General features: G+C 42.4%; 1 protein-coding gene across 1 annotated transcript in view; it reads right to left on the reverse strand.

Annotated features, from left to right (window-relative positions):
* STXBP4 (syntaxin binding protein 4) overlaps positions 1-27,724 on the reverse strand; it is a 736,191-nt gene that overhangs the window by 580,113 nt on the left and 128,354 nt on the right. Inside the window, exons 6-7 of the mRNA XM_053721597.1 lie at positions 26,409-26,488; positions 10,218-10,314 (exon numbers count right to left, since the gene is read on the reverse strand). Of these exons, the coding sequence (XP_053577572.1) occupies positions 10,218-10,314; positions 26,409-26,488 (177 nt within the window). The remainder of the gene's footprint in view (positions 1-10,217; positions 10,315-26,408; positions 26,489-27,724) is intronic.

Genomic DNA, 27,724 nt, shown 5'->3' on the forward strand with positions numbered 1-27,724 from the left:
CCTAACCTTACTCCAGGAGTAACCTTTGGATTCGCACCAGTATAGGTATTTACGCCATATCTTATGGTAAATCCTTCTGGTAACAGGCTTCCTAGCCTGTATCAGGGTATCAATAACCGACTCAGAAAAACCACGTTTTGATAAAATCAAGCGTTCAATTTCCAAGCAGTCAGCTTCAGAGAAGTTAGATTTTGATGTTTGAATGGACCCTGTATCAGAAGGTCCTGTCTTAGAGGTAGAGACCAAGGCGGACAGGATGACATGTCCACTAGATCTGCATACCAAGTCCTGCGTGGCCATGCAGGCGCTATTAGAATCACTGATGCTCTCTCCTGTTTGATTTTGGCAATCAATCGAGGAAGCAGCGGGAAGGGTGGAAACACATAAGCCATCCCGAAGTTCCAAGGTGCTGTCAAGGCATCTATCAGAACCGCTCCCGGATCCCTGGATCTGGACCCGTAGCGAGGAAGTTTGGCGTTCTGGCGAGACGCCATGAGATCTATCTCTGGTTTGTCCCAACGTCGAAGTATTTGGGCAAAGACCTCCGGATGAAGTTCCCACTCCCCCGGATGAAAAGTCTGGCGACTCAAGAAATCCGCCTCCCAGTTCTCCACTCCCGGGATGTGGATTGCTGACAGGTGGCAAGAGTGAGACTCTGCCCAGCGAATTATCTTTGATACTTCCATCATTGCTAGGGAGCTTCTTGTCCCTCCTTGATGGTTGATGTAAGCTACAGTCGTGATGTTGTCCGACTGAAACCTGATGAACCCCCGAGTTTTTAACTGGGGCCAAGCCAGAAGGGCATGGAGAACTGCTCTTAATTCCAGAATGTTTATTGGCAGGAGACTTTCCTCCTGATTCCATTGTCCCTGAGCCTTCAGAGAATTCCAGACAGCGCCCCAACCTAGTAGGCTGGCGTCTGTTGTTACAATTGTCCAGTCCGGCCTGCTGAATGGCATCCCCCTGGACAGATGTGGCCGAGAAAGCCACCATAGAAGAGAGTTTCTGGTCTCTTGATCCAGATTCAGAGTAGGGGACAAGTCTGAGTAATCCCCATTCCACTGACTCAGCATGCACAATTGCAGCGGTCTGAGATGTAGACGTGCAAAGGGTACTATGTCCATTGCTGCTACCATTAAGCCGATCACCTCCATGCATTGAGCTACTGACGGGAGTTGAATGGAATGAAGGACACGGCATGCATTTAGAAGCTTTGTTAATCTGTCTTCTGTCAGATAAATCTTCATTTCTACAGAATCTATAAGAGTCCCCAAGAATGGAACTCTTGTGAGAGGAAAAATAGAACTCTTCTTTTCGTTCACTTTCCATCCATGCGACCTTAGAAATGCCAGAACTAACTCTGTATGAGACTTGGCAGTTTGAAAGCTTGAAGCTTGTATCAGAATGTCGTCTAGGTACGGAGCTACCGAAATTCCTCGCGGTCTTAGTACCGCCAGAAGGGCACCCAGAACCTTTGTGAAGATTCTTGGAGCCGTAGCCAATCCGAATGGAAGAGCTACAAACTGGTAATGCCTGTCTAAGAAGGCAAACCTTAGATACCGGAAATGATCTTTGTGAATCGGTATGTGAAGGTAAGCATCCTTTAAATCCACTGTGGTCATGTACTGACCCTTTTGGATCATGGGTAAGATTGTCCGAATAGTTTCCATTTTGAACGATGGAACTCTTAGGAATTTGTTTAGGATCTTTAAATCCAAGATTGGCCTGAAAGTTCCCTCTTTTTTGGGAACCACAAACAGGTTTGAGTAAAACCCTTGTCCTTGTTCCGACCGCGGAACCGGATGGATCACTCCCATTAATAACAGATCTTGTACACAGCGTAGAAACGCTTCTTTCTTTATCTGGTTTGTTGACAACCTTGACAGATGAAATCTCCCTCTTGGGGGAGAGAATTTGAAGTCTAGAAGGTATCCCTGAGATATGATCTCTAGCGCCCGGGGATCCTGAACATCTCTTGCCCAAGCCTGGGCGAAGAGAGAGAGTCTGCCCCCCACTAGATCCGGTCCCGGATCGGGGGCCCTCGGTTCATGCTGTCTTTGGGGCAGCAGCAGGTTTCCTGGCCTGCTTGCCCTTGTTCCAGGACTGGTTAGGTTTCCAGCCTTGTCTGTAACGAGCAACAGCTCCTTCCTGTTTTGGTGCAGTGGAAGTTGATGCTGCTCCTGCTTTGAAATTCCGAAAGGGACGAAAATTAGACTGTCTAGCCTTAGCTTTGGCTTTGTCTTGAGGCAGGGCGTGGCCCTTACCTCCTGTAATGTCAGCGATAATTTCTTTCAAACCGGGCCCAAATAAAGTTTGCCCCTTGAAAGGTATATTAAGTAATTTGGACTTAGAAGTTACATCAGCTGACCAGGATTTTAGCCACAGCGCCCTACGTGCCTGAATGGCGAATCCTGAGTTCTTAGCCGTAAGTTTGGTTAAATGTACTACGGCCTCCGAAATGAATGAATTAGCTAGTTTAAGGACTCTAAGCCTGTCCGTAATGTCGTCCAGCGTAGCTGAACTAAGGTTCTCTTCCAGAGACTCAATCCAAAATGCTGCCGCAGCCGTAATCGGCGCGATGCATGCAAGGGGTTGCAATATAAAACCTTGTTGAACAAACATTTTCTTAAGGTAACCCTCTAATTTTTTATCCATTGGATCTGAAAAAGCACAGCTATCCTCCACCGGGATAGTGGTACGCTTAGCTAAAGTAGAAACTGCTCCCTCCACCTTAGGGACCGTTTGCCATAAGTCCCGTGTGGTGGCGTCTATTGGAAACATCTTTCTAAATATTGGAGGGGGTGAGAACGGCACACCGGGTCTATCCCACTCCTTAGTAACAATTTCAGTTAGTCTCTTAGGTATAGGAAAAACGTCAGTACTCGCCGGTACCGCAAAGTATTTATCCAACCTACACAATTTTTCTGGTATTGCAACAGTGTTACAATCATTAAGAGCCGCTAAAACCTCCCCTAGTAATACACGGAGGTTCTCCAATTTAAATTTAAAATTTGAAATATCTGAATCCAATCTGTTTGGATCAGAACCATCACCCACAGAATGAAGCTCTCCGTCCTCATGTTCTGCAAGCTGTGACGCAGTATCAGACATGGCCCTAGTATTATCAGCGCACTCTGTTCTCACCCCAGAGTGATCACGCTTGCCTCTTAGTTCTGGTAATTTAGCCAAAACTTCAGTCATAACAGTAGCCATATCTTGTAATGTTATCTGTAATGGCCGCCCAGATGTACTAGGCGCCATAATATCACGCACCTCCCGGGCGGGAGATGCAGGTACTGACACGTGAGGCGAGTTAGTCGGCATAACTCTCCCCTCGCTGTTTGGTGAAATTTGTTCAATTTGTACAGATTGGCTTTTATTTAAAGTAGCATCAATACAGTTAGTACATAAATTTCTATTGGGCTCCACCTTGGCATTGGAACAAATGACACAGATATCTTCCTCTGAATCAGACATGTTTAACACACTAGCAATAAACTTGCAACTTGGTTACAATCTTATTTAACAAAAACGTACTGTGCCTCAAAGAGCACTAAACGATTAAATGACAGTTGAAATAATGAACTGAAAAACAGTTATAGCATCAATCCTTAAAAACAACACAACTTTTAGCAAAGGTTTGTTCCCATTAGTAAAGTAACAATAATTAAATTTGAAACATAAAAATTACAGAGCAACGTTTTTAATCACAGTCAATATAAGTCTCACAGCTCTGCTGAGAGAATCTACCTCCCTCCAAAGAAGTTTGAAGACCCCTGAGATCTGTTAGAGATGAACCGGATCATGCAGGAAATACAAGAGTAACTGACTGGAATTTTTTGATGCGTAGCAAAGAGCGCCAAAAACGGCCCCTCCCCCTCACACACAGCAGTGAGAGAGAAACGAAACTGTCACAATTAAAACAAGCAACTGCCAAGTGGAAAAATAATGCCCAAATATTTATTCACTCAGTACCTCAGAAAATGCAAACGATTCTACATTCCAGCAAAAACGTTTAACATAATAAATACCTATTAAAAGGTTTAATGTACTTTTAACAGAGTAATTCCGGTGAAATACCATCCCCAGAATACTGAAGTGTAGAGTATACATACATGTCATTATAACGGTATGGCAGGATTTTCTCATCAATTCCATTCAGAAAATAAAAACTGCTACATACCTCAATGCAGATTCATCTGCCCGCTGTCCCCTGATCTGAAGCTTTTACCTCCCTCAGATGGCCGAGAAACAGCAATATGATCTTAACTACTCCGGTTAAAATCATAGTAAAAACTCTGGTAGATTCTTCTTCAAACTCTGCCAGAGAGGCAATAACACGCTCCGGTGCTATTGTAAAATAACAAACTTTTGATTGAAGTTATAAAAACTAAGTATAATCACCATAGTCCTCTCACACATCCTATCTAGTTGCTGGGTGCAAGAGAATGACTGGGAGTGACGTAGAGGGGAGGAGCTATATGCAGCTCTGCTGGGTGAATCCTCTTGCATTTCCTGTTGGGGAGGAGTTATATCCCAGAAGTAATGATGACCCGTGGACTGATCACACATAACAGAAGAAATAGATGTGTATATATACCTGTAAATATTTCTCTTATTATTAACATATATTGATTCCAAATAAACTGTTTGGAAACAATGGAGACCCTCTCAGAGTTTATTACACAACTTACTTATATTGGTTTAGTGGTTTTACCATAGAGATTTAGTATAAAGTAAAAATATTTTAAATTAATTAATAACCACAGAGGGGACAGGTAGTGAGGTGAGAGGACAGCATAAGAGTAGAAACTTCTTCCTTAGTAACAGGGGCAAAAGAGCTGAATTTTTGGTTATGTGGGTTTTGGAAGATTGTGAGCTTTTGAGGGTGTTGGAAACTGGATTAGTATCTGATGGAATCTATTTTGCTATTGAAGTGGCTGGCAAAATCTTAAGCTGAGAAAGAAGTTATAATAGGAGGAGGGGTTGGCGGAGAAGAGTACTGAAGGCGGAGAAGAGTACTGAAAGTGGAAAACAGACGTTTTAGGTTTGAAGAAAGAGTAGAGATAAAAGTAGAGAAGTAATCTTGCTTAAAAGGTTTAGGGCAGAATAGTAGGAGTTCAAATTGAACTTTTAGTGAAGAAAGTCAGCTGAACTCCAATAATTTCTCCAGTGTAGCTCAGCAGTAAGGGAACATCGGTATATATAGTGTGTCAGAGGGGTATGTTAGGGCTGAGGATTAGTGTGTGACTTCTGTCAAGGACTAATGTAAGGGTCAAATTGTAGTGGCAGATAGATTGATAAGGGCCGGAAAAGAAGGCAATGGAAGAGAGTAGAGGTTTGAGAGAGGTTTGAGAGAGCTTGAGAGCGGTTTCTGATCTAGTGACAATGCTTCTGCGGAGTTTGGTGTGAGGGGTAGAAAGAGGGAGAGTTGTAAGGAGTGATGTGATGTTGCAAGTGAGGAGATGATGGTCAGAAAGAGGAAAATGGGAGTTTGTGAAGCTGAGTGCATCGATAGCTTAAAATCAAATCATGGGAGTGGCCGTCTTAGTGAGTGGGAGAGTCAGTCCATTGTGACAGACTAAAAGAGGAAGTGAGTTGCAGAAGTTGTTTTGCAGAGGAAGCAGTGGGATTGTCAACAGGGAGGTTGAAGTCCCCAAGAATGAGGGCAGGGGTATCTGAGGAGAGGAAAAAAGGTAGCCAGAAAGCAAAATAATCTATAAATTGAGTTGAGGTATTTGACTGCAACACCTATAGAGAGGGGAGAGAATAAGCAAATCATGTGGGTTTTGAATAAGGAAAATCTGAGGGAAGAGATGGGTTGTATTTGTTGAAAGGTGCAACGAGAGAAAAGTAAAATATCTACACCACCTCCTTGTCTACATCCAGACCTAGGAGTGTGGCTGCATTGTAGGCCCCCATGTGACAATGCCGCAGTGGATGCTGTGTCTGAATTAGAGAGCCAGGTTTCTGTGAGCCAGAAGGTTGAGGGAGTGGGAGATAAATAGGTCATGGATAAAAGTGAGCGTGTTGCAAACAGAGCAAGAGTTCCAGAGTGCACAAGTGAAGGGGGTGTTGACTTTAGATACAAGAGGAATTTGAGTAAGGTTACCAGAGTTTTGTTTTCTAAGTCTATGAAAAGATACACATGGGCGTGCAAGGCTAGAAGTTGTGTGGGACCAGGATTAGGGGATATATCACCAGCAGCTAGTAAGAGCAAGAGGGAGAGTGACATAAGATGAGATACCAATTTGCACTATTGAGACTGAAAAAGAAGACTGAGAAATCTCCCCATTAAGAGTGGGATCCTCCAGCAACTCCAAAACATGACTCAGTAGAACACAAAGGTGCGCCAGTCTATAAGGAAAGTCACAACATACCTCCGCCGGGACAAATGAAGACACCGGCCCCTGGACCCCCTGAGGCCTCAGGGGCAGTCGCTCCCCCAGAGGGCTGAACTGGACCAGGAAATCCCACACCTGATGAGCCCCGGTTAACAGAACACAGACAATATCGTAAGCATACTCCCGGGAGGTGCAGATGCGCCAGCGCCAAAGATATGGCCATGAGGAACCATATCGTAACCTCCGGTGGGAACAGGCCACTCTCCATAGAAGGATAAGCAGCGTTTGTGTTACCTGCATGTGTAGTAAGAGTTGGTGGTAGGGAATTAGCCTTATGGGAAATGGAATCCCTAGAGGTGCATGGCTCAGCGGGCCCATGATTCCCTGATCTCAAGGAACAGAGCACTCTAAAACGGCATTTGGAACATAACTGATGGGCATGTATCACCCGGGCCAATTCATATTCTTCGTAAGAAGTAGGATCTGAATGAGAGACATCCGTCTCCACAAAATCAGAATCCTCCATAACTGGGTTATTGATTAAAAAATGGACCAATAAGAAAAATCTAAACGGCACGTTACACCCCCAATGGCTGGGACACTCACCACCTCCTGTGAACCAGACACCAGCGGACCAGAATTTTTCCGTCCCCACACGGTCAGGAATGCGGAAATGGAGAGCTAAAAATGTGACCACGCCCGGTCACAAGGTAAACCGTGCAGTCCATGAAAAAAGCGTGCCCGACAGTAAAGGCCGCATCGCTAGACAAAGGCTGCGTCGCTAGACATAGGCCGTTATGTTCCAAAATAGCCATGATGAAAGTAAAATGAAACAATCTTTTTCCGGAATCTACGCCGTGGAACAGGAACATGGCTCTTCAAGTGTGACAGATACTAGCGTCACTTCTGCCATGGACTTGAGAGAAGAAAGCAGGCAGCGAAACTCGTCAACGCTGATTGCTTGTGGAGCTGTTAATATGAGTTGGGATGGTTTCGCAGAAAGACTCTCCCTGCATCTCCGGACTCTAACTTTCATCCATGCTCTCACTGAGAGGCTGACAGGACTACTTAAAACTCCAGTCCCAATTTAAAGAGTACTATCCTCCATAAGAGACTATCTTTAATCTTCCGACACTTCTCTGCCAAACTCCTGTGACGAAAGGCAAAGAATGACTGGGGGATGAGGAAAGTGGGGGACGTGTTTGAGTCTTTGCAGAACAATTGGGATGAAATCCCTGGAAAGAAATGCTGTGTAGCACTCTCTGCCCAGACTGGGGTAGAGCCACTGGTACAATCTTAAAATTTAACTTTTATTTCTTACTTTAAAAATGGGTGAACATGAACAATTTAAAAGACACTCTAATTTTGTTAATTCGAGAGACCGATTAGTCTTTATATTAATATAAGTTATGTAACTGTACTGATCGGTACTCCCTTATTTGCGTAAAGTGGGGGTATTGGGAGCCCTGTAATGGATATCTGTCGCGTTTGGTTTCTCATGCCATTATTGAGGCTAGTATTAATGTTTAATTTATTTATTTTAGCCTGGGATGGCAGGAGGGATTTCCAAGCTTGGTTCACATATATATGCAGACCCTAGTTGTGAGGTTCTTGCTGTTCTTATAGTTCACTTCCCTTGGTTTGGTTAGTGTACAAATAACCCAATTTTTGTATCAATTATGCTTAAAGGATGTGTATTGTGTTTTCCACTTATATTATTTCTATATTCTGCGTTTTTTCACTAGTTCATTATTCTGTTCCCCATGTGGGGTTGATCTTCTAGTGAATTTAAACAGACGTTTCACTGATAAGTTCAGTGGCAATACAGTTATAATCTCACCGCTTGAAAGTGAAGCGGTGTAGCCTGTATGTTTACATACACTGTTGGGTGATTCTTTGAGTAATAGCGTCTACATGTGCGAATTTCTTTATGTTAATAACATTTTTTGTGAGCTCCCCAGTTTGCAATATTCCCTTTATTGTTACACTTCTTTTTATTTATTAAAAGCTAATAGCTTATTGTTACATATGTTTCATGATACGCGTTGTGTGGTTATAAAAAGATACTCTCAATATACCATCTCACAGTACCCACAACTTGAATCCTTATTTTAGAATTCAGAGGCTGGTTATAATTTTATTCTTGTTGCTGGTAGCTAGGTGCTTTGTATTACATCTATTTTGCAACACGTATTATACGTCGATACTATTGGTACACAATATTACAACATTATTTCTCCTTTTGGGGACTCAGGAGCTAATTGTGATTATATTTGCAGCATCCGCCTTCAACTTCAAATTGCACTAATATTCATTCCCTAACTGCCACTATAGGCTGTCTTTTCTGCGATTAGGCTTAGTAATCTTATCATTAATACGGGGTATTATGCAGCTGCAATTGTGCTAGCACCAATGCTTTTTACGTAGCTGCATTCCCGTTAACCTCATTAGAATGCTCTGTTAGCTATAGTTCAGAATGCTATTGACTTGTAATTCAACTTGAAATATTGCCACACTCAGACATTTTTATCGCTAACATGCACTCACACACTTGTGCCAAAATGTGATTGACACCAACACCCCTTTGCTAGATAGATATATTTAAAAAACATTTAACACACTAATGGGACCCCATCGTCCCATGCAAACCCCCTGACGCGTTTCGCCAGTTACGGCTTTATCAAAGGTGGCGGGCCGCCGATTTTCAAAATATTTATTTGTTTTAGTTTGCGGAAGTTCCGCCTCTCCTGTGTTTTCATTCACTAGTATCGGCTGTCACTCTCGTGTGTACAGTCTATTGGGATCAATGTGTACATTCTCTTGCTTTGATTTAAGGTCGACTGCTGATTTCAGTGTTTGAGTCTTTGGCTGGGGTGTCTTTGCCTCCTCCTGGTGGCCAGGGTCTGGATTCCCAAACATAATGAATTCAGCTGTAGACTCTTTCCATTTATGAAGAAAACAGTGATGTGTTTCTTGGCAGTCAACGACATTTCCTCAGACTGTTTGCATCACTGTTTTAATGGAAATTGTTTATATGCAATAAATTGTTTTTATGCGCTACCGCTCCTATCTTTGGTAATTGTGTTACAACCCATCTACACCCGGACCCTGTGGCTGACGACTGATACTCTGTATCAGGCTTCTGAGTGGTGTCTAGCTGAAGGAATACCTATAAAGTGAACCAGATTGAAACCAGTGCTTAATACCTGCCAGGAGAGTGGGATCACCAGGAGAGTGGGATCGCCAGGAGAGCGGAACCACACTATTGGCTAGGAGAACTGGTTGTCGAGTCAGCCGAGCGGCTCAGAAGTCTCGGCTTGCCCCATTAGCACTATTGTGTGCTTTACCACGTGAGTGGTTTTCGTATTTGCCTGTTCTGAGTCTTTACTTTGATGATATTGCACTTAGAGACGCCTCTGTTTCCCCTTTCAGGAATCTGATACAAATGTGTATAGCCACCAATCAACAGCTAGCTACCAGTAGTGCATTGCTGCTGCTAAGGATATGTACATATTCTTTCCAACAAAGAAGCAAATTTAAAAATTGCATGTTCTGTCTGAATCATAAGTATCTCTTTTCTTTTCCTATCCCTTTAAGCAATCAGTATGGCTAAAGTATACTACTAGTATTTGTTATTCTTGTTTTGAGGTGGATTGGAGTGGGCGGGTCTATGTCCCAAAGTGTCTCAAGGATTTATTTATTTTTTTCAAATATTGGCAACTATGTAATTGATGTTGTTTGAGTGCATTCCTGTATGTTTATTTAAAGTGACTGCTTGTACTTTTGAATAGCGATCAGTTACATCATCAGTGTATGCAACACATAAATAACATGATATGCCAGTAACTTCTTATATTCTACCCATTACTTTACCTCCAAAAGATACAGTTTTATTAGTATCCATATGAATGCTCTGCCTCAAAGACTGCCTCTGCTCTTCTGTGGGGCTAATGCCAAGGTATTTCAAAGCCTGAAAGGTTGAAAAAAAAAAAAGATGAAAATATATGCAATGTTTTAAAAAGCAAAAGGGAATTTCACTTTATTACAACAATAAACTTAGAAAGATATGATGAATGATGGTGAACTGATGGTGGACTAGAGATGGTTTCCCTTTTGACTAGCAAGGGCTAGATTACAAGTGGCGCGCAAACCAGAGGTTTAAATGGCTTTTTTATTACAAGTTGAAAGTTATGGGTTGCGCTTGAGCGAAAACCTAAATAGCGCTAGAAGAATTAGAACGACCTGAGACCTGAAGTAAAGTGTAAGGGTTAAAAACACATGTAAAACATTTTAAATACAGTATTACACTCCGTTATACATAATTTTAGTAAAAAAAATAAATAATAACATTTATATAGTTTTTTTTTTTTTTTTGTTTTTTTTAGGGTTAAAAATGGATATGGCATATGGCAAGGTGTTTGGCTGGGAAGGGCTCCAAGGTATATATGTAAATATAAATATTTGTATGTGTGTATGCATACATGTGTATATGCTGTATATGTTTATGTGTGTAAATATGTATGTTCACACACACACATACAGTATATATATATATATATATATATATATATATATATATATATATATATATATATATATATATATATATATATATATTTATTTATTATTTTTTTTTTTTTTTCCAAATGCATTGAAACATGCAATATAATTTTAAATCAATTTTAAAATGTTTTAATGTTTTTTAATTGAAATACTTGAAATTCCTATGTTCTTCACTCACTAACAAGAATGACATAAATCGTATTAAAACAAATAAAATCAAATATAATCAATTAAAAACAAGTGTAGACCCAATCAACAGGTTAATAGAAAGCTCTCCCCCAGCTGTACAAAAATGTATGGCACTCTTTTTGGAGAGTGTTGTGTATGACACTTCATAGACCAACAGCCTGCCTTCTGTACTTTGCTTGGGATTCCCCTTGAAGAAGCTTAAGATGTTCCAGTTGCCCTGGGCCAGTGAACTGGTACACTGTGAATTTGCAGCATGCATATACCACCACATTGGGGTGCTATAGTAATATGGGAGTACCCTGATTCTTCAATTGCAATTGCATTATATGAAGGTTGATTGATTTTCAAATCAGAAGCCGTCTTTGTTTTTGTTTTGTTTTAAACTCACATGGATTGTAGTTGCAGTAGTGAGTCAAGACAGTTCAAGATTTATTTTGAGTAGGATGAAAAACAGAGGAGAGATAGTAAGTTTTCAAAGAGCATCTGAAGCTATACAAGGTTGGAGACCGTATGATGGAGCAGGGTAGAGAGCTCCAGAGAACAGGAGCAGCACATGAGAAGTCTTGGAGGCGAGAGAGGGATGTAGAGTTAATAGGAGTGGAAAGACATAGGTCAGAGGTTGACCAAAAAGGACGGGTCAGGGGGTATTTAGAGATGAGAGATTAAATATAGTTGGGAGTGAGGCTGTTCAGTGCTTTATATGTTAGGATTAATAATTTAAATTGTATTCAAGGGTGTATAGGTAGCCAGTGTAGAGACTAGAAAAGAGAAGCAGCTGATGTAGATTGGCAACTTAGGTGGATGAGTCTAGCTGAAGCATTTATGATAGATTGAAGGGGGAGAGGCAGGGTTTGGGAGGGCTATTTAGAAGTAGATTGCAGTAGTCAATGAAGTGAAATAACGAGGGAATAAATTAGTATCTTTGTGGTTTCTTTCTTAAGGAAATGTCAGATTCTATAAATGTTGCGCGGAAGAGAAATGTCAGGTGTTGGATCTCTTGGAAGGGGGAATAAGAAGCAAATCAATTTTAGACAGGTTGAGTTGGGATAGTGCAAGGACATCCAAGAGGAAATTGCAGAGAGAAACTTTGTAATCTGGTTAAGTAAAGAGTGAGAGATATCAGGATAGGTAAGATTTGGGTATCATCAGCATATGAGTGGTACTAGAAACCAAACAAAGAATATAAGGAAGGATGTATAGAGAGAAATAAGCAAGGGGACCCATGACACGTCATGGTACTCCTACTGAGAGAGGCAAAGGATCAAAGGATACGGTTCGAGAGATAGGAAACAAACCAGAAGAGGGTTGTGTCTCAGATGCTAAAAGAATGTAGGATCTGTAAGAGGAGATGATGGTCAACTATGTCGAAAGCAGCAGATCAACACAGAAGAATTAGTAAAGAGTAATGTCCCTTTAATTTAATTGATAGGAGATCATTTATTATTAGTGTGGGGGGGGGGTAGCCTTGGCAGCCAGGTATCCGTGGCACCTTCATACTGATTTAGACGAGGAAGAAGGTATCTTGCTCTAGTTGAACTTTTTTCTAATCTGGCTTCCAGGAAGCTCTAAAAGGTTCAGACTTTTATGAGGAGGAAGAAGATTTTTTATTCCTAGACTGACAAAAGGAACCAAAATGACTAATAGGTCTATATTTTTTCTTGGACTTTTTGTCCTGAGGTAGAAAACTAGAAATTAACACTAAAATATATGCAATTTGTAGACCAACACGGCTTAAAGTGATATGAAGGTACTATGTGATCTTCAAACTGCAGCTTGAAATAGTTCCTCTGGTATAGCATTTGTCTAAAAGGTCCATGATGCTGCAACTCCCCTAGTTGAGTGTGCCCTGAGCCCCTCTGACACTTGGTAATTATTTTGCTTGTATGACCTATAAACAACTTGAACAATCCAGCTATAGACAATTGATTTTGTAGAAGCCTGGCCCATGCAAAGGCCCTTATGGATGAAAAAAATATGATTCATCTTACAAATTGACTGTCTTTTTAACATAAATGTTCAAGGAAAACAGTTGTATCGGCTACATGTGGGACGTTGCCCACATGTAGCCGATACAACTGTTTTCCTTGATTCTCCTGTTTATTAGAACAGATGGATGAAAAACTTAAATTATGCTTACCTGATAATTTTCTTTTCTTCAGATGGAAAGAGTCAACAGCTGCATTCATTACTTTTGGGAAATAAGAACCTGGCCACCAGGAGGAGGCAAAGACACCCCAGCCAAAGGCTTAAATACTTCTCCCACTTCCATCATCTCCCAGTCATTCTGCAGAGGAACAAGGGACAGTAGAAGAAATACCAGGGTGAAAAGGTGCCAGAAGAATAAAAACTAAGAGACGCCCCACAGAAAAAAAAACGGGTGGAGAGCTGTGGACTCTTTCCATCTGAAGAAAAGAAAATTATCAGGTAAGCATAATTTAAGTTTTTCTTCATAAATGGAAAGAGTCCACAGTTGCATTCATTACTTTTGGGAAAACAAGACCCAAGCTATAGAGGACACTGAATGCAAAGACGGGAGGGTACAATAGGCGGATCATTCTGAGGGCACCAGGCCTGAAAAAAACACAACACAACCAAACACCGCTTCGTCTGAGCCGGGCAAAAGAACTAGAAGGAAAAGGCACCAAGGACATTGACCTGGAAATAGTCGAAAGGCCTAACTAGAGAACACAAGTAGACTCATATAGCCAACACTCCTCAAGAAGAACCGTCGCCCAGCAGTCGGTCCCCATACTAGTACAGTACCAAAATCACCAAAAAGGAGAGGACAAGGGTAAACGAAGGGATACCCAAAAGGTACAGCAAAATCCATAAAGGAAAAAAAACCCTCAAAGGAAGGACAAGTCCACAAAGACCCGAATGGATCCCGAGAACAAGGGGAGACGACACCCAACCCACGAGGAGTAACCGGGCATCAGCAGGAGAAGAAACATCTCCCACACATTGTGCAACAGCACCAAAAAAGACAGCTGAAGACAAAGTCCTCAAAACGTCAGAACTCAGAGACTGAGCAAACAGAAAATTACAAGCAGAAAACATCTGAGAACAGTAAGACGCTGCCATCCGTAGGAAGACACAGAGAAGACACTATCTGTAAGGAAAAAGCTGCTCAAGACAGAGATCTAGCAAGGCCACCCTACGAAGTCTCAATGCGTAGCCAGCAGCTCCCCAGATGGAAAGGAACAACTCAAAGAGCAGACCAATCCCGAACCAGATAAAACATCTGTTCCAACCTCCTGAACACAGGAGAGGCCCCCAAAAAGGGAACCACACCTCCGTAAGGAGGACAAAGAGCACCCTAAAGAGGAGAGCATCGATAAACACCTGCCCATAAGACTGGAAGTCGTAGGAAGAACCAAGAGGACACAAGGCCAAGTCACTGACGAACACCGAAGAACCCCTTAAAACACCATTGTGCAATCACACATAACAGACGCAAAAGTGACAGCTGAGCAACCGCAAACTTTCCTTTTGCTACGCAGGAAAGCCTACCATCAGGTGACGTTAGTTGGCTGTCCCAGGGGAACCGTATTGTCCGCACAAGACAAAGTCCAAGGAGCCCCGGCTCTCAATAAATCTAGCAAAGTTGTAAAAAGAACAGCCAGAATCAGGGCTAAGCCCAAGTATCCCGGAAACTAGAACCCCCAGACCAGTCCTAGGATCATAAGGTCCAGCAACAACCCACGGCGGGATCCCGAAAGAGAAAACGCTGAGTAAAACCCTCGACAACCGGAAGATCAGGACAAGACGCCCAGGTCCCACAAATGTTTGGAATAAACAAACTTCCACGAACATAAATTCCCCGTCTGATATAAAAAAAACAGACTTCCCAGGGAAAAATCCAGAAAAACCAGGATAACAAGAGCAAGAAGCCCTTGCAGGTCCCAACCCAATGGGAAGAGACAACACTCCAAAGAGCCAGGGCCATAAAAGGACAATAGAGCTAACAGGCATCCAAGCATCATTAACATGATTGTGCTTGAAAGGAGCGGCTAATTCCCCTAAGGGACACAAGGCACTGCTCATTTATCAACCTCGAAAGGAAGAAAGGCTGAGTAGACCTCGCCGGGGATCGAACTAGCAACCCTCGATTTGCTACAGTACAAAGTAGCCACGGAGATTAAGAATGCTGAGCTAGCTGTCCAGCTAGCCCCGAGCTTCAGACACCAGGGGAACAGAGAGGACAAGTCACCCAAACAGAGCAACATCAACCCTCCACATCACCTGAGATTCGAAGTCAGAGGACAGTAAAACATAGGTTTGGATGCCACCGGGATGGCAATACCTGAACCATATGAGTAGAAAACCACTAGGACCTCTTCTATCCCAAGAAGGAGATGCAGAGCATTCCCTAAACCGGGGAAGGACCCCTAACCGGAGCCCAAAAAGACCTCACTGTATAAAGTCCTGAAAAAGGAACAACCAACTCCCGAAGGGAATCCAAGTCCCCTGAAGGCGACCCATCCACAAGGAGAAACTGACAATCCAAGAGGTCTTAATGAAGAAGAGAACCACTAAAGGAACAAGACCAAAAAAAGACAATTTCCTAAAGCAACACCGACCCGAACCGCGAAAAAGAGGCGCTAAATTCTCTAAATTTCCCACCACGTGGGAAGTAATACTCTAGGTTCCAAGGGTATTGGAAGCAACAGAGAGTGGTGCAGCAAAATTCACTGACCCAGTCACCAGAGAAACAGCTATTTAGGAATGAAACAATCCCGAGAGCAGCACGGACCCGTAAGTCCTCTTGAGAATGCTTAGCTGAAACTTGTAAAACAAATAACAAGAAACATAATAATGTTAAGAGCACTCGGCACCCCAACCTGACCAGCAAGGTATATTAGGCGCCACGTGTCTGAATAAGCCGCGAGACAGAATATCTGAACCCAAGCAGGGCCAGCCTGCAACCAGGGTCATAACTGCCAAGCTGGCTAAATCTGCCCTCAGAGATGGAGGAAGAAAAACAGACAGTTCCCGCAGGAAACATAGTATGAAAGATAAAAATAAAATTCATCCTAACCGGATAAAATTAAATGACAGGCAACCCGAGGGTTAACGCCCAAGAAGAACAGAAAGATCCGCAGGACCAGCCTAACGGAAACCCTGGTCTTCCAACAAAACTGTGAAGGATCTCGATAACAAGACTTAAAGGAGATTACTTCATCCCCCCATGTCTAACGAGGTGAGCCATTCGAAGGAGGAGACTGATGAGTCCCATACCTAAGAAGGATAGGGTCCCCCAGCAGCTCAAAAACGTGTCTGAGTAAAACACTAAGGCGAGCACGCCTCTAACTAAAAACACAACACTCAGGCACAGTTACACCCACAGGGAACTGTTCATGCCCTCCAGAGGCCAAAGGACCTGGGGCAATCGGGCACGAGCACAACCGAAAACATACAGCTGGACTTTACAGACGTGCAAGCGCAAAAAGTATGTAAAAGCAAAAACGTGTCACAACCTCCGGGGGAAACAATTCACCCTCCGAGGAGGGAAACACATAACTTGGGTTACCCGCATGTGTAGTAGTAGAAAATGGCAGGGCCCCCCGAGGCGGATGGCTCAGCAGTCTCTTGAATCCCCAAACCCAAGGAACAAGGCGCTCTATGACGGCCTAAAGAACATAACCGACTGACCCGAGTCAATGGGGCCAATTCGCATTCTTCACAGGACAAAGAATCTGAATCAGAATGTTGACCAATCTCAACATCAGTATCCTCCATAACTGGATCAAGGATACCCAAAAATGGACTATATATAAAACAATTTGAACGGCACCTGACACCCACAATGGCTGGGGCACTCACCACCTCCTATGTACCAGACACTAGCGGACTAAAATTTTCCCTCGCCACACAGTCAGGAATGCGGAAATGAAAGACCAGAACGTAACACGCTCGGTCACAAGGTGAACCATACAGTCCAACAAAAAGCACGCCCAACCGTAAGGTTGCGTCACTTCAACAGGCCGTTATGTTCTAAGCCACGAGCCCAGTAAACACTACACATAAGCAGATTGAATCACATAACAAACATGATAAAAAAAAACCCTGTTCAATAGTCCCCCTCAGGAGATATTAACCCTTGATTCCAAGACACTTAAAGGAGTATCACCGAGACCCTGTCGTTTTCGCAGGAACTAATGAGTTACAGTACATTCATGAAGAAGTAAAATGAAACGATCTTACCGGAATCTACTATCCATCACCTCGCCTCCGCCATGAACTTGAGAGAAGAAAGCAGGAAGCGAAGCAAAGTCAGACAACGCCGATTGCTTGCGGAGCTGTTAACATGAGTCGGGATGGTTTCGCAGAAAGACTCTTCCTGCATCTCCTGACTCTAACTTTCATCCAAGCTCTTACTGAGAGACTGACAGGATTACTTAAAACTCCCGTCCCATGTCGAAGAGTACTACCCTCCATAAGAGACCATTTAAATTCTGACACTTCTCTGACAACCTCCTGGGATGAAAGGCAAAAAATAACTGGGGGATGAGGGAAGTGGGAGGAGTATTTAAGCCTTTGGCTGCGGTGTCTTTGCCTCCTCCTGGCGGCCAGGTTCTTATTTCCCAAAAGTAATGAATGCAGCTGTGGACTCTTTCCATTTATTAAGAAAACACAACATCTTGAATTCTTTGGTCAGACACAACCTTAGGTAGAAACTCAGAAATACTTTGTAAAATAACTTTATCCTGATGAAAGACAAGAAATGGTTTCTTCACAATTAAAGAGAGTGCTTGAAATTCTGACACACATCTTGTTAATGTCCTAAAAATGGTATTTAAGAAGAGGAACCAGCTAGAGAAAGCTCATGTAGAGGCTCAAAAGAAGTATCCAGTAAAGCTTCCAAAACAAAAAGGAGATCCCAGGATGGAACTGTAGACCTTTTGATTGGATGAGTATGGACCAAAGCCTGAAATAATTGTATTACCAAGGGAGCCTGTGCCAATTTCTTCCTATATATGGCTGAAATCTCAGAAACTTGAACTTTCAAGTTGGAGCACTAAACCCTTCCAGAAAACTATCATTAAAGTAACTGAGACAACTGAACACTTGCTGTGGAAGCATTAAGTTCAATCATCCAAAAGAAAAATGATCCCAAACTCTGAAAACAGAATTTATGCTTACCTGATAAATTACTTTCTCCAACGGTGTGTCCGGTCCACAGCGTCATCCTTACTTGTGGGAATATCTCTTCCCCAACAGGAAATGGCAAAGAGTCCCAGCAAAGCTGGCCATATAGTCCCTCCTAGGCTCCGCCCACCCCAGTCATTCGACCGACGGACAGGAGGAAAAAAATAGGAGAAACCATATGGTACCGTGGTGACTGTAGTTAGAGAAAATAATTCATCAGACCTGATTAAAAAACCAGGGCGGGCCGTGGACCGGACACACCGTTGGAGAAAGTAATTTATCAGGTAAGCATAAATTCTGTTTTCTCCAACATTGGTGTGTCCGGTCCACGGCGTCATCCTTACTTGTGGGAACCAATACCAAAGCTTTAGGACACGGATGAAGGGAGGGAGCAAATCAGGTTACCTAAACGGAAGGCACCACGGCTTGCAAAACCTTTCTCCCAAAAATAGCCTCCGAAGAAGCAAAAGTATCAAATTTGTAAAATTTGGCAAAGGTGTGCAGTGAAGACCAAGTCGCTGCCTTACATATCTGATCAACAGAAGCCTCGTTCTTGAAGGCCCATGTGGAAGCCACAGCCCTAGTGGAGTGAGCTGTGATTCTTTCAGGAGGCTGCCGTCCGGCAGTCTCGTAAGCCAATCGGATGATGCTTTTAAGCCAAAAGGAAAGAGAGGTAGAAGCCGCTTTTTGACTCTCCTTTTACCAGAATAAACGACAAACAGAGAAGATGTTTGTCTGAAATCTTTTGTAGCTTCTAAGTAGAACTTTAGAGCACGGACTACATCTAAGTTGTGTAGCAAACGTTCCTTCTTTGAAACTGGTTTCGGACACAAAGAAGGTACAACAATCTCCTGGTTAATATTCTTGTTAGAAACAACCTTTGGAAGAAAACCAGGCTTAGTACGCAAAACAACCTTATCTGAATGGAACACCAGATAGGGCGGAGTACACTGCAGAGCAGATAACTCTGAAACTCTTCTAGCAGAAGAAATAGCAACCAAAAACAAAACTTTCCAAGATAATAACTTAATATCTATGGAATGTAGAGGTTCAAACGGAACCCCTTGAAGAACTGAAAGAACTAGATTTAGACTCCAGGGAGGAGTCAAAGGTCTGTAAACAGGCTTGATCCTGACCAGAGCCTGAACAAATGCTTGAACATCTGGCACAGCTGCCAGTCATTTGTGTAGTAAGACAGATAAAGCAGAAATCTGTCCCTTTAGAGAACTCGCAGATAATCCTTTATCCAAACCTTCCTGCAGAAAGGAAAGAATCTTAGGAATTTTTATCTTATCCCATGGGAATCCCTTGGATTCACACCAACAGATATATCTTTTCCATATTTTATGGTAAATCTTTCTAGTTACCGGTTTTCTGGCCTGAACCAGAGTATCTATCACAGAATCTGAAAACCCACGCTTTGATAGAATCAAGCGTTCAATCTCCAAGCCGTCAGCTGGAGGGAGACCAGATTTGGATGTTCGAATGGACCCTGAACAAGAAGGTCCTGTCTCAAAGGTAGCTTCCATGGTGGAACCGATGACATATTCGCCAGGTCTGCATACCAAGTCCTGCTTGGCCATGCAGGAGCTATCAAGATCACCGAGGCCCTCTCCTGTTTGATCCTGGCTACCAGCCTGGGAATGAGAGGAAACGGTGGGAACACATAAGCTAGGTTGAAAGTCCAAGGTGCTACTAGTGCATCCACTAGAGTCGCCTTGGGATCCCTGGATCTGGACCCATAACAAGGAACCTTGAAGTTCTGACGAGACGCCATCAGATCCATGTCTGGAATGCCCCATAATTGAGTCAACTGGGCAAAGATCTCCGGGTGGAGTTCCCACTCCCCCGGATGGAAAGTCTGACGACTCAGATAATCCGCTTCCCAGTTTTCCACACCTGGGATGTGGATCGCAGATAGATGGCAGGAGTGATCCTCCGCCCATTGTGTTATTTTGGTCACTTCTTTCATCGCTAGGGAACTCCTTGTTCCCCCCTGATGATTGATATACGCAACAGTCATTATGTTGTCTGATTGGAATTTTATGAATCTGGCCTTTGCAAGCTGAGGCCAAGCCCTGAGAGCATTGAATATCGCTCTTAGTTCCAGAATGTTTATCGGGAGAAGAGACTCTTCCCGAGACCATAGTCCCTGAGCTTTCAGGGATTCCCAGACCGCGCCCCAGCCCACTAGACTGGCGTCGGTCGTGACAATGACCCACTCTGGTCTGCGGAAGCTCATTCCCTGGGATAGATGGTCCAGGGTCAGCCACCAACGGAGTGACTCTCTGGTCTTCTGATCTACTTGAATCACTGGAGACAAGTCTGTATAGTCCCCATTCCACTGTTTGAGCATGCACAGTTGTAATGGTCTTAGATGAATTCGTGCAAAAGGAACTATGTCCATTGCTGCAACCATCAACCCTACCACTTCCATGCACTGAGCTATGGAAGGACGTGGAACAGAGTGAAGAACTTGACAAGCGCTTAGAAGTTTTGACTTTCTGACATCTGTCAGAAAAATCCTCATTTCTAAGGAATCTATTATTGTTCCCAAGAAGGGAACTCTTGTTGACGGAGACAGAGAACTCTTTTCTATGTTCACCTTCCATCCGTGAGATCTGAGAAAGGCCAGAACGATGTCTGTATGAGCCTTTGCTTTTGAAAGGGACGACGCTTGTATTAGAATGTCGTCCAAGTACGGTACTACTGCAATGCCCCTTGGTCTTAGAACCGCTAGAAGGGACCCGAGTACCTTTGTGAAAATACTTGGAGCAGTGGCTAACCCGAATGGGAGGGCCACAAACTGGTAATGTTTGTCCAGAAAGGCGAACCTTAGGAACTGATGATGTTCTTTGTGGATAGAAATATGTAGGTACGCATCCTTTAGATCCACGGTAGTCATAAATTGACCTTCCTGGATAGTGGGAAGAATCGTTCGAATGGTTTCCATTTTGAAAGATGGTACCCTGAGAAATTTGTTTAGGATCTTTAAATCCAGAATTGGTCTGAAGGTTCCCTCTTTTTTGGGAACTACGAACAGATTTGAGTCATTGGAACCGGGTGTATCACTCCCATCTTTAACAGGTCTTCTACACAATGTAAGAACGCCTGTCTCTTTATTTGGTTTAAGGATAAGTGAGACATGTGGAACCTTCCCCTTGGGGGTAGTTCCTTGAATTCCAGACGATAACCCTGAGAAACTATTTCTAGTGCCCAGGGATCCTGAACATCTCTTGCCCAAGCCTGAGCAAAGAGAGAGTCTGCCCCCTACTAGATCCGGTCCCGGATCGGGGGCTACTCCTTCATGCTGTTTTGTTAGCAGCAGCAGGCTTCTTGGCCTGCTTACCCTTGTTCCAGCCTTGCATAGGTTTCCAGGCTGGTTTGGGCTGTGAGGCATTACCCTCTTGCTTAGAGGGTGCGGAATTAGAGGTCGGTCCGTTCCTGAAATTGCGAAAGGAACGAAAATTAGACTTATTCTTGGCCTTGAAAGGCCTATCTTGTGGAAGTGCGTGGCCCTTTCCCCCAGTAATGTCTGAGATAATCTCTTTCAATTCTGGCCCAAAGAGAGTTTTACCTTTGAAAGGGATGTTAAGCAATTTTGTATTGGATGATACATCCGCTGACCAAGACTTTAGCCAAAGCGCTCTGCGCGCCACAATTGCAAACCCTGAATTTTTCGCCGCTAATCTAGCTAATTGCAAAGCGGCATCTAAAATAAAAGAGTTAGCCAACTTAAGTGCGTGAACTCTGTCCATAACCTCCTCATATGGAGTCTCTCTACTGAGCGACTTTTCTAGTTCCTCGAACCAGAACCACGCTGCTGTAGTGACAGGAACAATGCACGAAATGGGTTGTAGAAGGTAACCCTGCTGTACAAAAATCTTCTTAAGCAAACCTTCCAATTTTTTATCCATAGGATCTTTGAAAGCACAACTATCCTCAATAGGGATAGTAGTGCGCTTGTTTAGAGTAGAAACTGCCCCCTCGACCTTAGGGACTGTCTGCCATAAGTCCTTTCTGGGGTCGACCATAGGAAATAATTTCTTAAATATAGGTGGGGGAACAAAAGGTATGCCGGGCTTCTCCCACTCCTTATTCACTATGTCCGCCACCCGCTTGGGTATAGGAAAAGCGTCGGGGTGCACCGGAACCTCTAGAAACTTGTCCATCTTGCATAGTTTCTCTGGAATGACCAAGTTGTCACAATCATCCAGAGTAGATAACCCCTTCTTAAGCAGTGCGCGGAGATGTTCTAATTTAAATTTAAATGTCACAACATCAGGTTCAGCTTGTTGAGAAATTTTTCCTGAATCTGAAATTTCCCCATCTGACAGAACCTCCCTCATGGCCACTTCAGATTGGTGTGAGGGTATGACAGAACAATTATCATCAGCACCCTCCTGCTCTTCAGTGTTTAAAACAGAGCAATCGCGCTTTCTCTGATATGCAGGCATTTTGGATAAAATATTTGCTATGGAGTTATCCATTACAGCCGTCAATTGTTGCATGGTAATAAGCATTGGCGCGCTAGATGTACTAGGGGCCTCCTGCGTGGGCAAAACTGGTGTAGACACAGTAGGGGATGATTTAGTATCATGTCTACTCCCCTCATCTGAGGAATCATCTTGGGCAATATCATTATCTGTGGCAGTACTGTCCTTACTTTGTTTGGACGCTATGGCACAATTATCACACAATTTTGAGTGGGGAGACACATTGGCTTTCACACATATAGAACATAGCTTATCCGAAGGCACAGACATGTTAAGCAGACTTAAACTTGTCAATAAAGCACAAAAAAACGTTTTAAAACAAAACCGTTACTGTCTCTTTAAATTTTAAACAGAGCACACTTTATTACTGAATATGTGAAAAAGTATGAAGGAATTGTTCAAAATTTACCAAAATTTCACCACAGTGTCTTAAAGCCTTAATAGTATTGCATACCAATTTTCAGAGCTTTAACCCTTAAAATAACCCCTATACAGTCCCAGCTACAGCCTTTGCTGTGACTTGACCAAGCCCAGAGGGGAATACGATACCAAATGACGCCTTCTAGACACTTTTCCAACAACTTTCTGGTCCTCACACATGCATCTGCATGTCTTGCTCTCAAAAACAACTGTGCAGTAATGGCGCGAAAATGAGGCTCAGCCTACAACTGGGAAGGCCCTCCCTGACTGGAAAAGGTGTCTAACACAGTGCCTGCCGTTAAAAAACGTTCCCCAAGTTTATAAGTGTGAATTATCAGCATAAACATGAATAAAATGTCCAAATAAAGCAATCGATTTAGCCCATAAAAGTGTCTACCAGTTTTATAGCCCATATTAAGCCTGTTATTCTGTTTGAAACTAAGAAAAATGGCTTACCGGTCCCCATGAGGGGAAATGACAGCCTTCCAGCATTACACAGTCTTGTTAGAAATATGGCTAGTCATACCTTAAGCAGAAAAGTCTGCTCTTCCCCCCAACTGAAGTTACTTCATCTCAACAGTCCTATGTGGAAACGGCAATCGATTTTAGTTACTGTCTGCTAAAATCATCTTCCTCTCACAAACAGAAATCTTCATCCTTTTCTGTTTCAGAGTAAAAAATACATACCAGCACTATTTTAAAATAACTAACTCTTGATAGTAGAATAAAAAACTACAACTAAACACCACATACTCTTAACCATCTCCGTGGAGATGTTGCCTGTGCAACGGCAAAGAGAATGACTGGGGTGGGCGGAGCCTAGGAGGGACTATATGGCCAGCTTTGCTGGGACTCTTTGCCATTTCCTGTTGGGGAAGAGATATTCCCACAAGTAAGGATGACGCCGTGGACCGGACACACCAATGTTGGAGAAATATACATTAGATGTAGATATCTTTCTAGCTTTCATAAGTATCTGGATTACTGTAAACAGACAATATCAGCAACCATGCCAGCAACCTGAGACTCTAAAGGGTCTGGATGTAGCAAAGGGCCCTGAAGCAGCATGTCCCGTGGCACCGAAAGAATCCATAAAAGATTAATTGCTAGCCTTTGGACTCTATGAAACCAATGCCTGCAAGGCCAAAAGGACAAGTTAACGAATTTCACCTTCTCCTTCAAAATTCGCCTTAGCAGAGGAGGAATGAGATTCAAGGGTGGAAACATATATATCAGTTTGAGCTCCCACTTCAGAGAAAGAGTATCCACTACTAGAGCATGAGGAGCTGAAACATGAATGAAATACTGTGGAACCTCATGATTAAGACTGGAGGCCATTAGATCCACTTCTGGAGTGCTCCATTTTTTCATAATAATTTGAAATAGCTTCCTGTTGAGCTGCCATTCCATTGACGAAAGCTGTTTTTGCTGAGAAAGTCCACACTGACTTTCAAAATGCGATCGCTTGGAACAAATAAAGGAGCTTTCAGCATGAAGTATTTTATTTGTTCCAAAGGTAAATCCTAGCATTTCAGAAACGCTAGGATTTACCATCACTTTAAGGAGACTTCCCTCAGGGTCACAATTTGCATAAATAAAGAGAGAAGCACTCAACCTGGGAACAATTAATAGCGTGTTCTATGTTTAGTTACCACTCGAGGAGCAGACTCTTTTTGCTCAACATGTGCCTTTAGAAGAACTTCCCTGTAGTATATCAGTCTGACCCTGACTAAACAGTGCAGTTTAGTCCCGAAATACCAGGCAATCTCTCTCTGAACGAGAGAAACGACAAATACCCAGATGTATATTTCGGCTTAGTGTGGGCCTTGTTAATGAGGTGCAGCCATCTTCGCTAATAGATTCCCAAAGCTTCACATTGGAAGCAGGTAAAGGAATACTGTATAGTGCCTAGAGTAGATAGTTAAACTCAGCACGGTCCCGGTAGAATGGCTTGGTATTGTGCCTAGAGTAGAGAATTTAACTCAGCTCATGAAAAAAGGTGAGAATGGCAAAAGAGTGCAAAAAAAATATATACTGTGTGTGAGCGTTTAAAAAGATAAAAAAAATTGTAAAAAATACTTAGTAAAAATGTGGTCACACACAAATGGTCTCAGAAAAGCTTCAAATAAAATGTCCCATATATTGGTGTATGTAACTATGCAATTATGGTATGCGCAAAAAATTTATATGTCTGTGATAATTCATTTATGATGTACATAAAAGTGTACTTACTAATAGCTTGTGAGTGCACATCATACTTACCTAAACAACCACTTTGCTGTGCTTACCTATCTGCAGATCAAAAACTGCTTCCCGCAGAGAGACCATCCAGTGTTGTGCAAGCAACAGCAGAGGACTTATCAGTCCACTCAGAGTATGATGGCGACTCACAGGAGGCGGCTAAGGGATTAACCCCCGTGAAATCTGTGGCAGGCTTGTGAAACTCACAACAGGAGAATTACCCTCACTACCCAAGCACTAATTACTCGTCTCTGTCCTTTTAATGGCTCTCTGAGGGAGAAAATGGGTCTCAAGTAGGCCTGAGAGAGCCTGTCAACAAAGAGCCTTGAGCACCTTCTCATCACCTTCTCCTATAAAGGAAAAGATAAGACTGAGGTGATCAGGGAGGTGGGATGTTTCAAAAGCTCTTGGTATGTTGGGTATATTTGTTTCCTCCAAGTGGCCAGGAATTAAATTTCAGGTGTAATGGCTTGTGGACTTTTGCCACCTTATAAAGGAAAAGTATTTCCTTTATCAAATGGGTACAATGTCCAGCAGCTTAGGATACCTGGTTCTGAAAAGGAATTACACACAGCTCCATCTCTACAGCAAGCCCTAAATGAAAAGCTTGGTGCTTGATTTCAATGATACCTACCTATGTCTTGAGCAGCGCCACTAGTGGGCTTATTCATGGCCATCTACTGAAGTAACAATTTCAGATTAGCAGGTAAATGGTAAGGGGAAGTTGGGCTTTTACATGTCAATACCAGCAAACAAATAGGTTAATGGCGTGTTATTTATCACACTTGGCTCATATGCTAATAAAACAACACAACCCATGTTGCAATTTCTGGGTGTTTAACGCTCCTTTAATTAGTAACTCTGCTGGATGAATATGCTACAACAAGGAGAGATGTGTAGGTCAAATTATAGCTTTTAAAAATATATTTATAAACAACTTTTCTTTGTTTATTTTGACTAGCTGCAGGGGTCCGAATTCAAGTTCACTTAATTACGGTAGTCTTACCATTTCTAGTTTTTCGACTTTAAATCGAGCATCTGGATTTACAGTAGACAGCTTTTTCCGACTGCTTTCCTGAACGTGAGCTGTAAGCAAACAATAAAAGCGCAAATTTGCTATTTTGAAAACAATACAAATGCATGAAACAGCTCATTGTGTAGAAGACACACATCAGGCTATTTATATTTGTCTACAAGAAAATCCGAAACTGGAGAAAACATTTTCTACTGAGGACTTTGACGATCTAGTGTGTGTGTGTGTGTGTCTTACTGCAGTCATAAAAATATCATCTGAATTCTAGCTTGGGTTTAATAATAGTAAAATTTACAGCAAAAAATTAAAACAAAAAAAAACAAAGACAATGTTAACAGTAAATGGAAAACTTGTTTTTAAAAATTACTAAAAATGTAAGAATAAAAGACCGTCCAAATTTAAAGGACCAGTAAATACAGTAGATATGCATAATTAACAAATGCATGATAAAAAGACAATGTAATAGCACTTTGTTTGAACTTCACATTAGTAGTAGTTTTTTTCTGACAAATATCAAAGTTTTCTCTATTTCCACTCCTCCTGTACCATGTGACAGCCATCAGCCAATCACAAATGCATATAAATATATTCTGTGAATTCTTGAACATTAGGGCTACAACTAAAGATTATTTTCATAATCTATTAATTGGCCGATTATTTTTATTGATTAATCGACTAATCAGATATTTAAAAAAAAAAAAAATGTTTTCTATATTTAAAATAAAATCCAGGCTATTTTGCCTGCAGCAGAGAAGAGTCGCTCAGATGGTGTTGAGGTGCTTGAGATGCATAAGTAGGGTTTTGCTAATTTCACCAATGCAAGGGGCCTCTTAACAAATTAGGAAACGAAAGCACTCCCAGGCATCACAGGTATGTAAGCATGACAAATATTCCAGAATGTCCAGAAAGCAGCTTTCTATGTAGAAATTAAAAGTCAACATCATTATGTATGATACCTGTGATGCCCGGGAGTGCTTTTGTTTCCTGTGGATAGTGCTACCCTATGAATGGAATAAAACACAATTTGGAGATTAAAAGTGGTGCTGCTGTGTTTTTGCACTTTGATATTGTCTTGGGGAAGAGGCAGTTAACCCCTCACTGCGTGCACACACCCTGGGATATTTGTGCTGGATATTAGCTTGATTTGGGACTATATATCAATAACAGGACAAAGCCTTGCACATTTATCTATACATAACTCCCATCAATCTAGGGCTAGGCGTAAATAACAAGCTTGGCACTATATCATGCAAAGCATAGTCCCAAATCACCCGATTTAATATAAACAA

Source organism: Bombina bombina, chromosome 1, assembly GCF_027579735.1.
Source record: "Bombina bombina isolate aBomBom1 chromosome 1, aBomBom1.pri, whole genome shotgun sequence".
Taxonomy (NCBI): domain Eukaryota; kingdom Metazoa; phylum Chordata; class Amphibia; order Anura; family Bombinatoridae; genus Bombina; species Bombina bombina.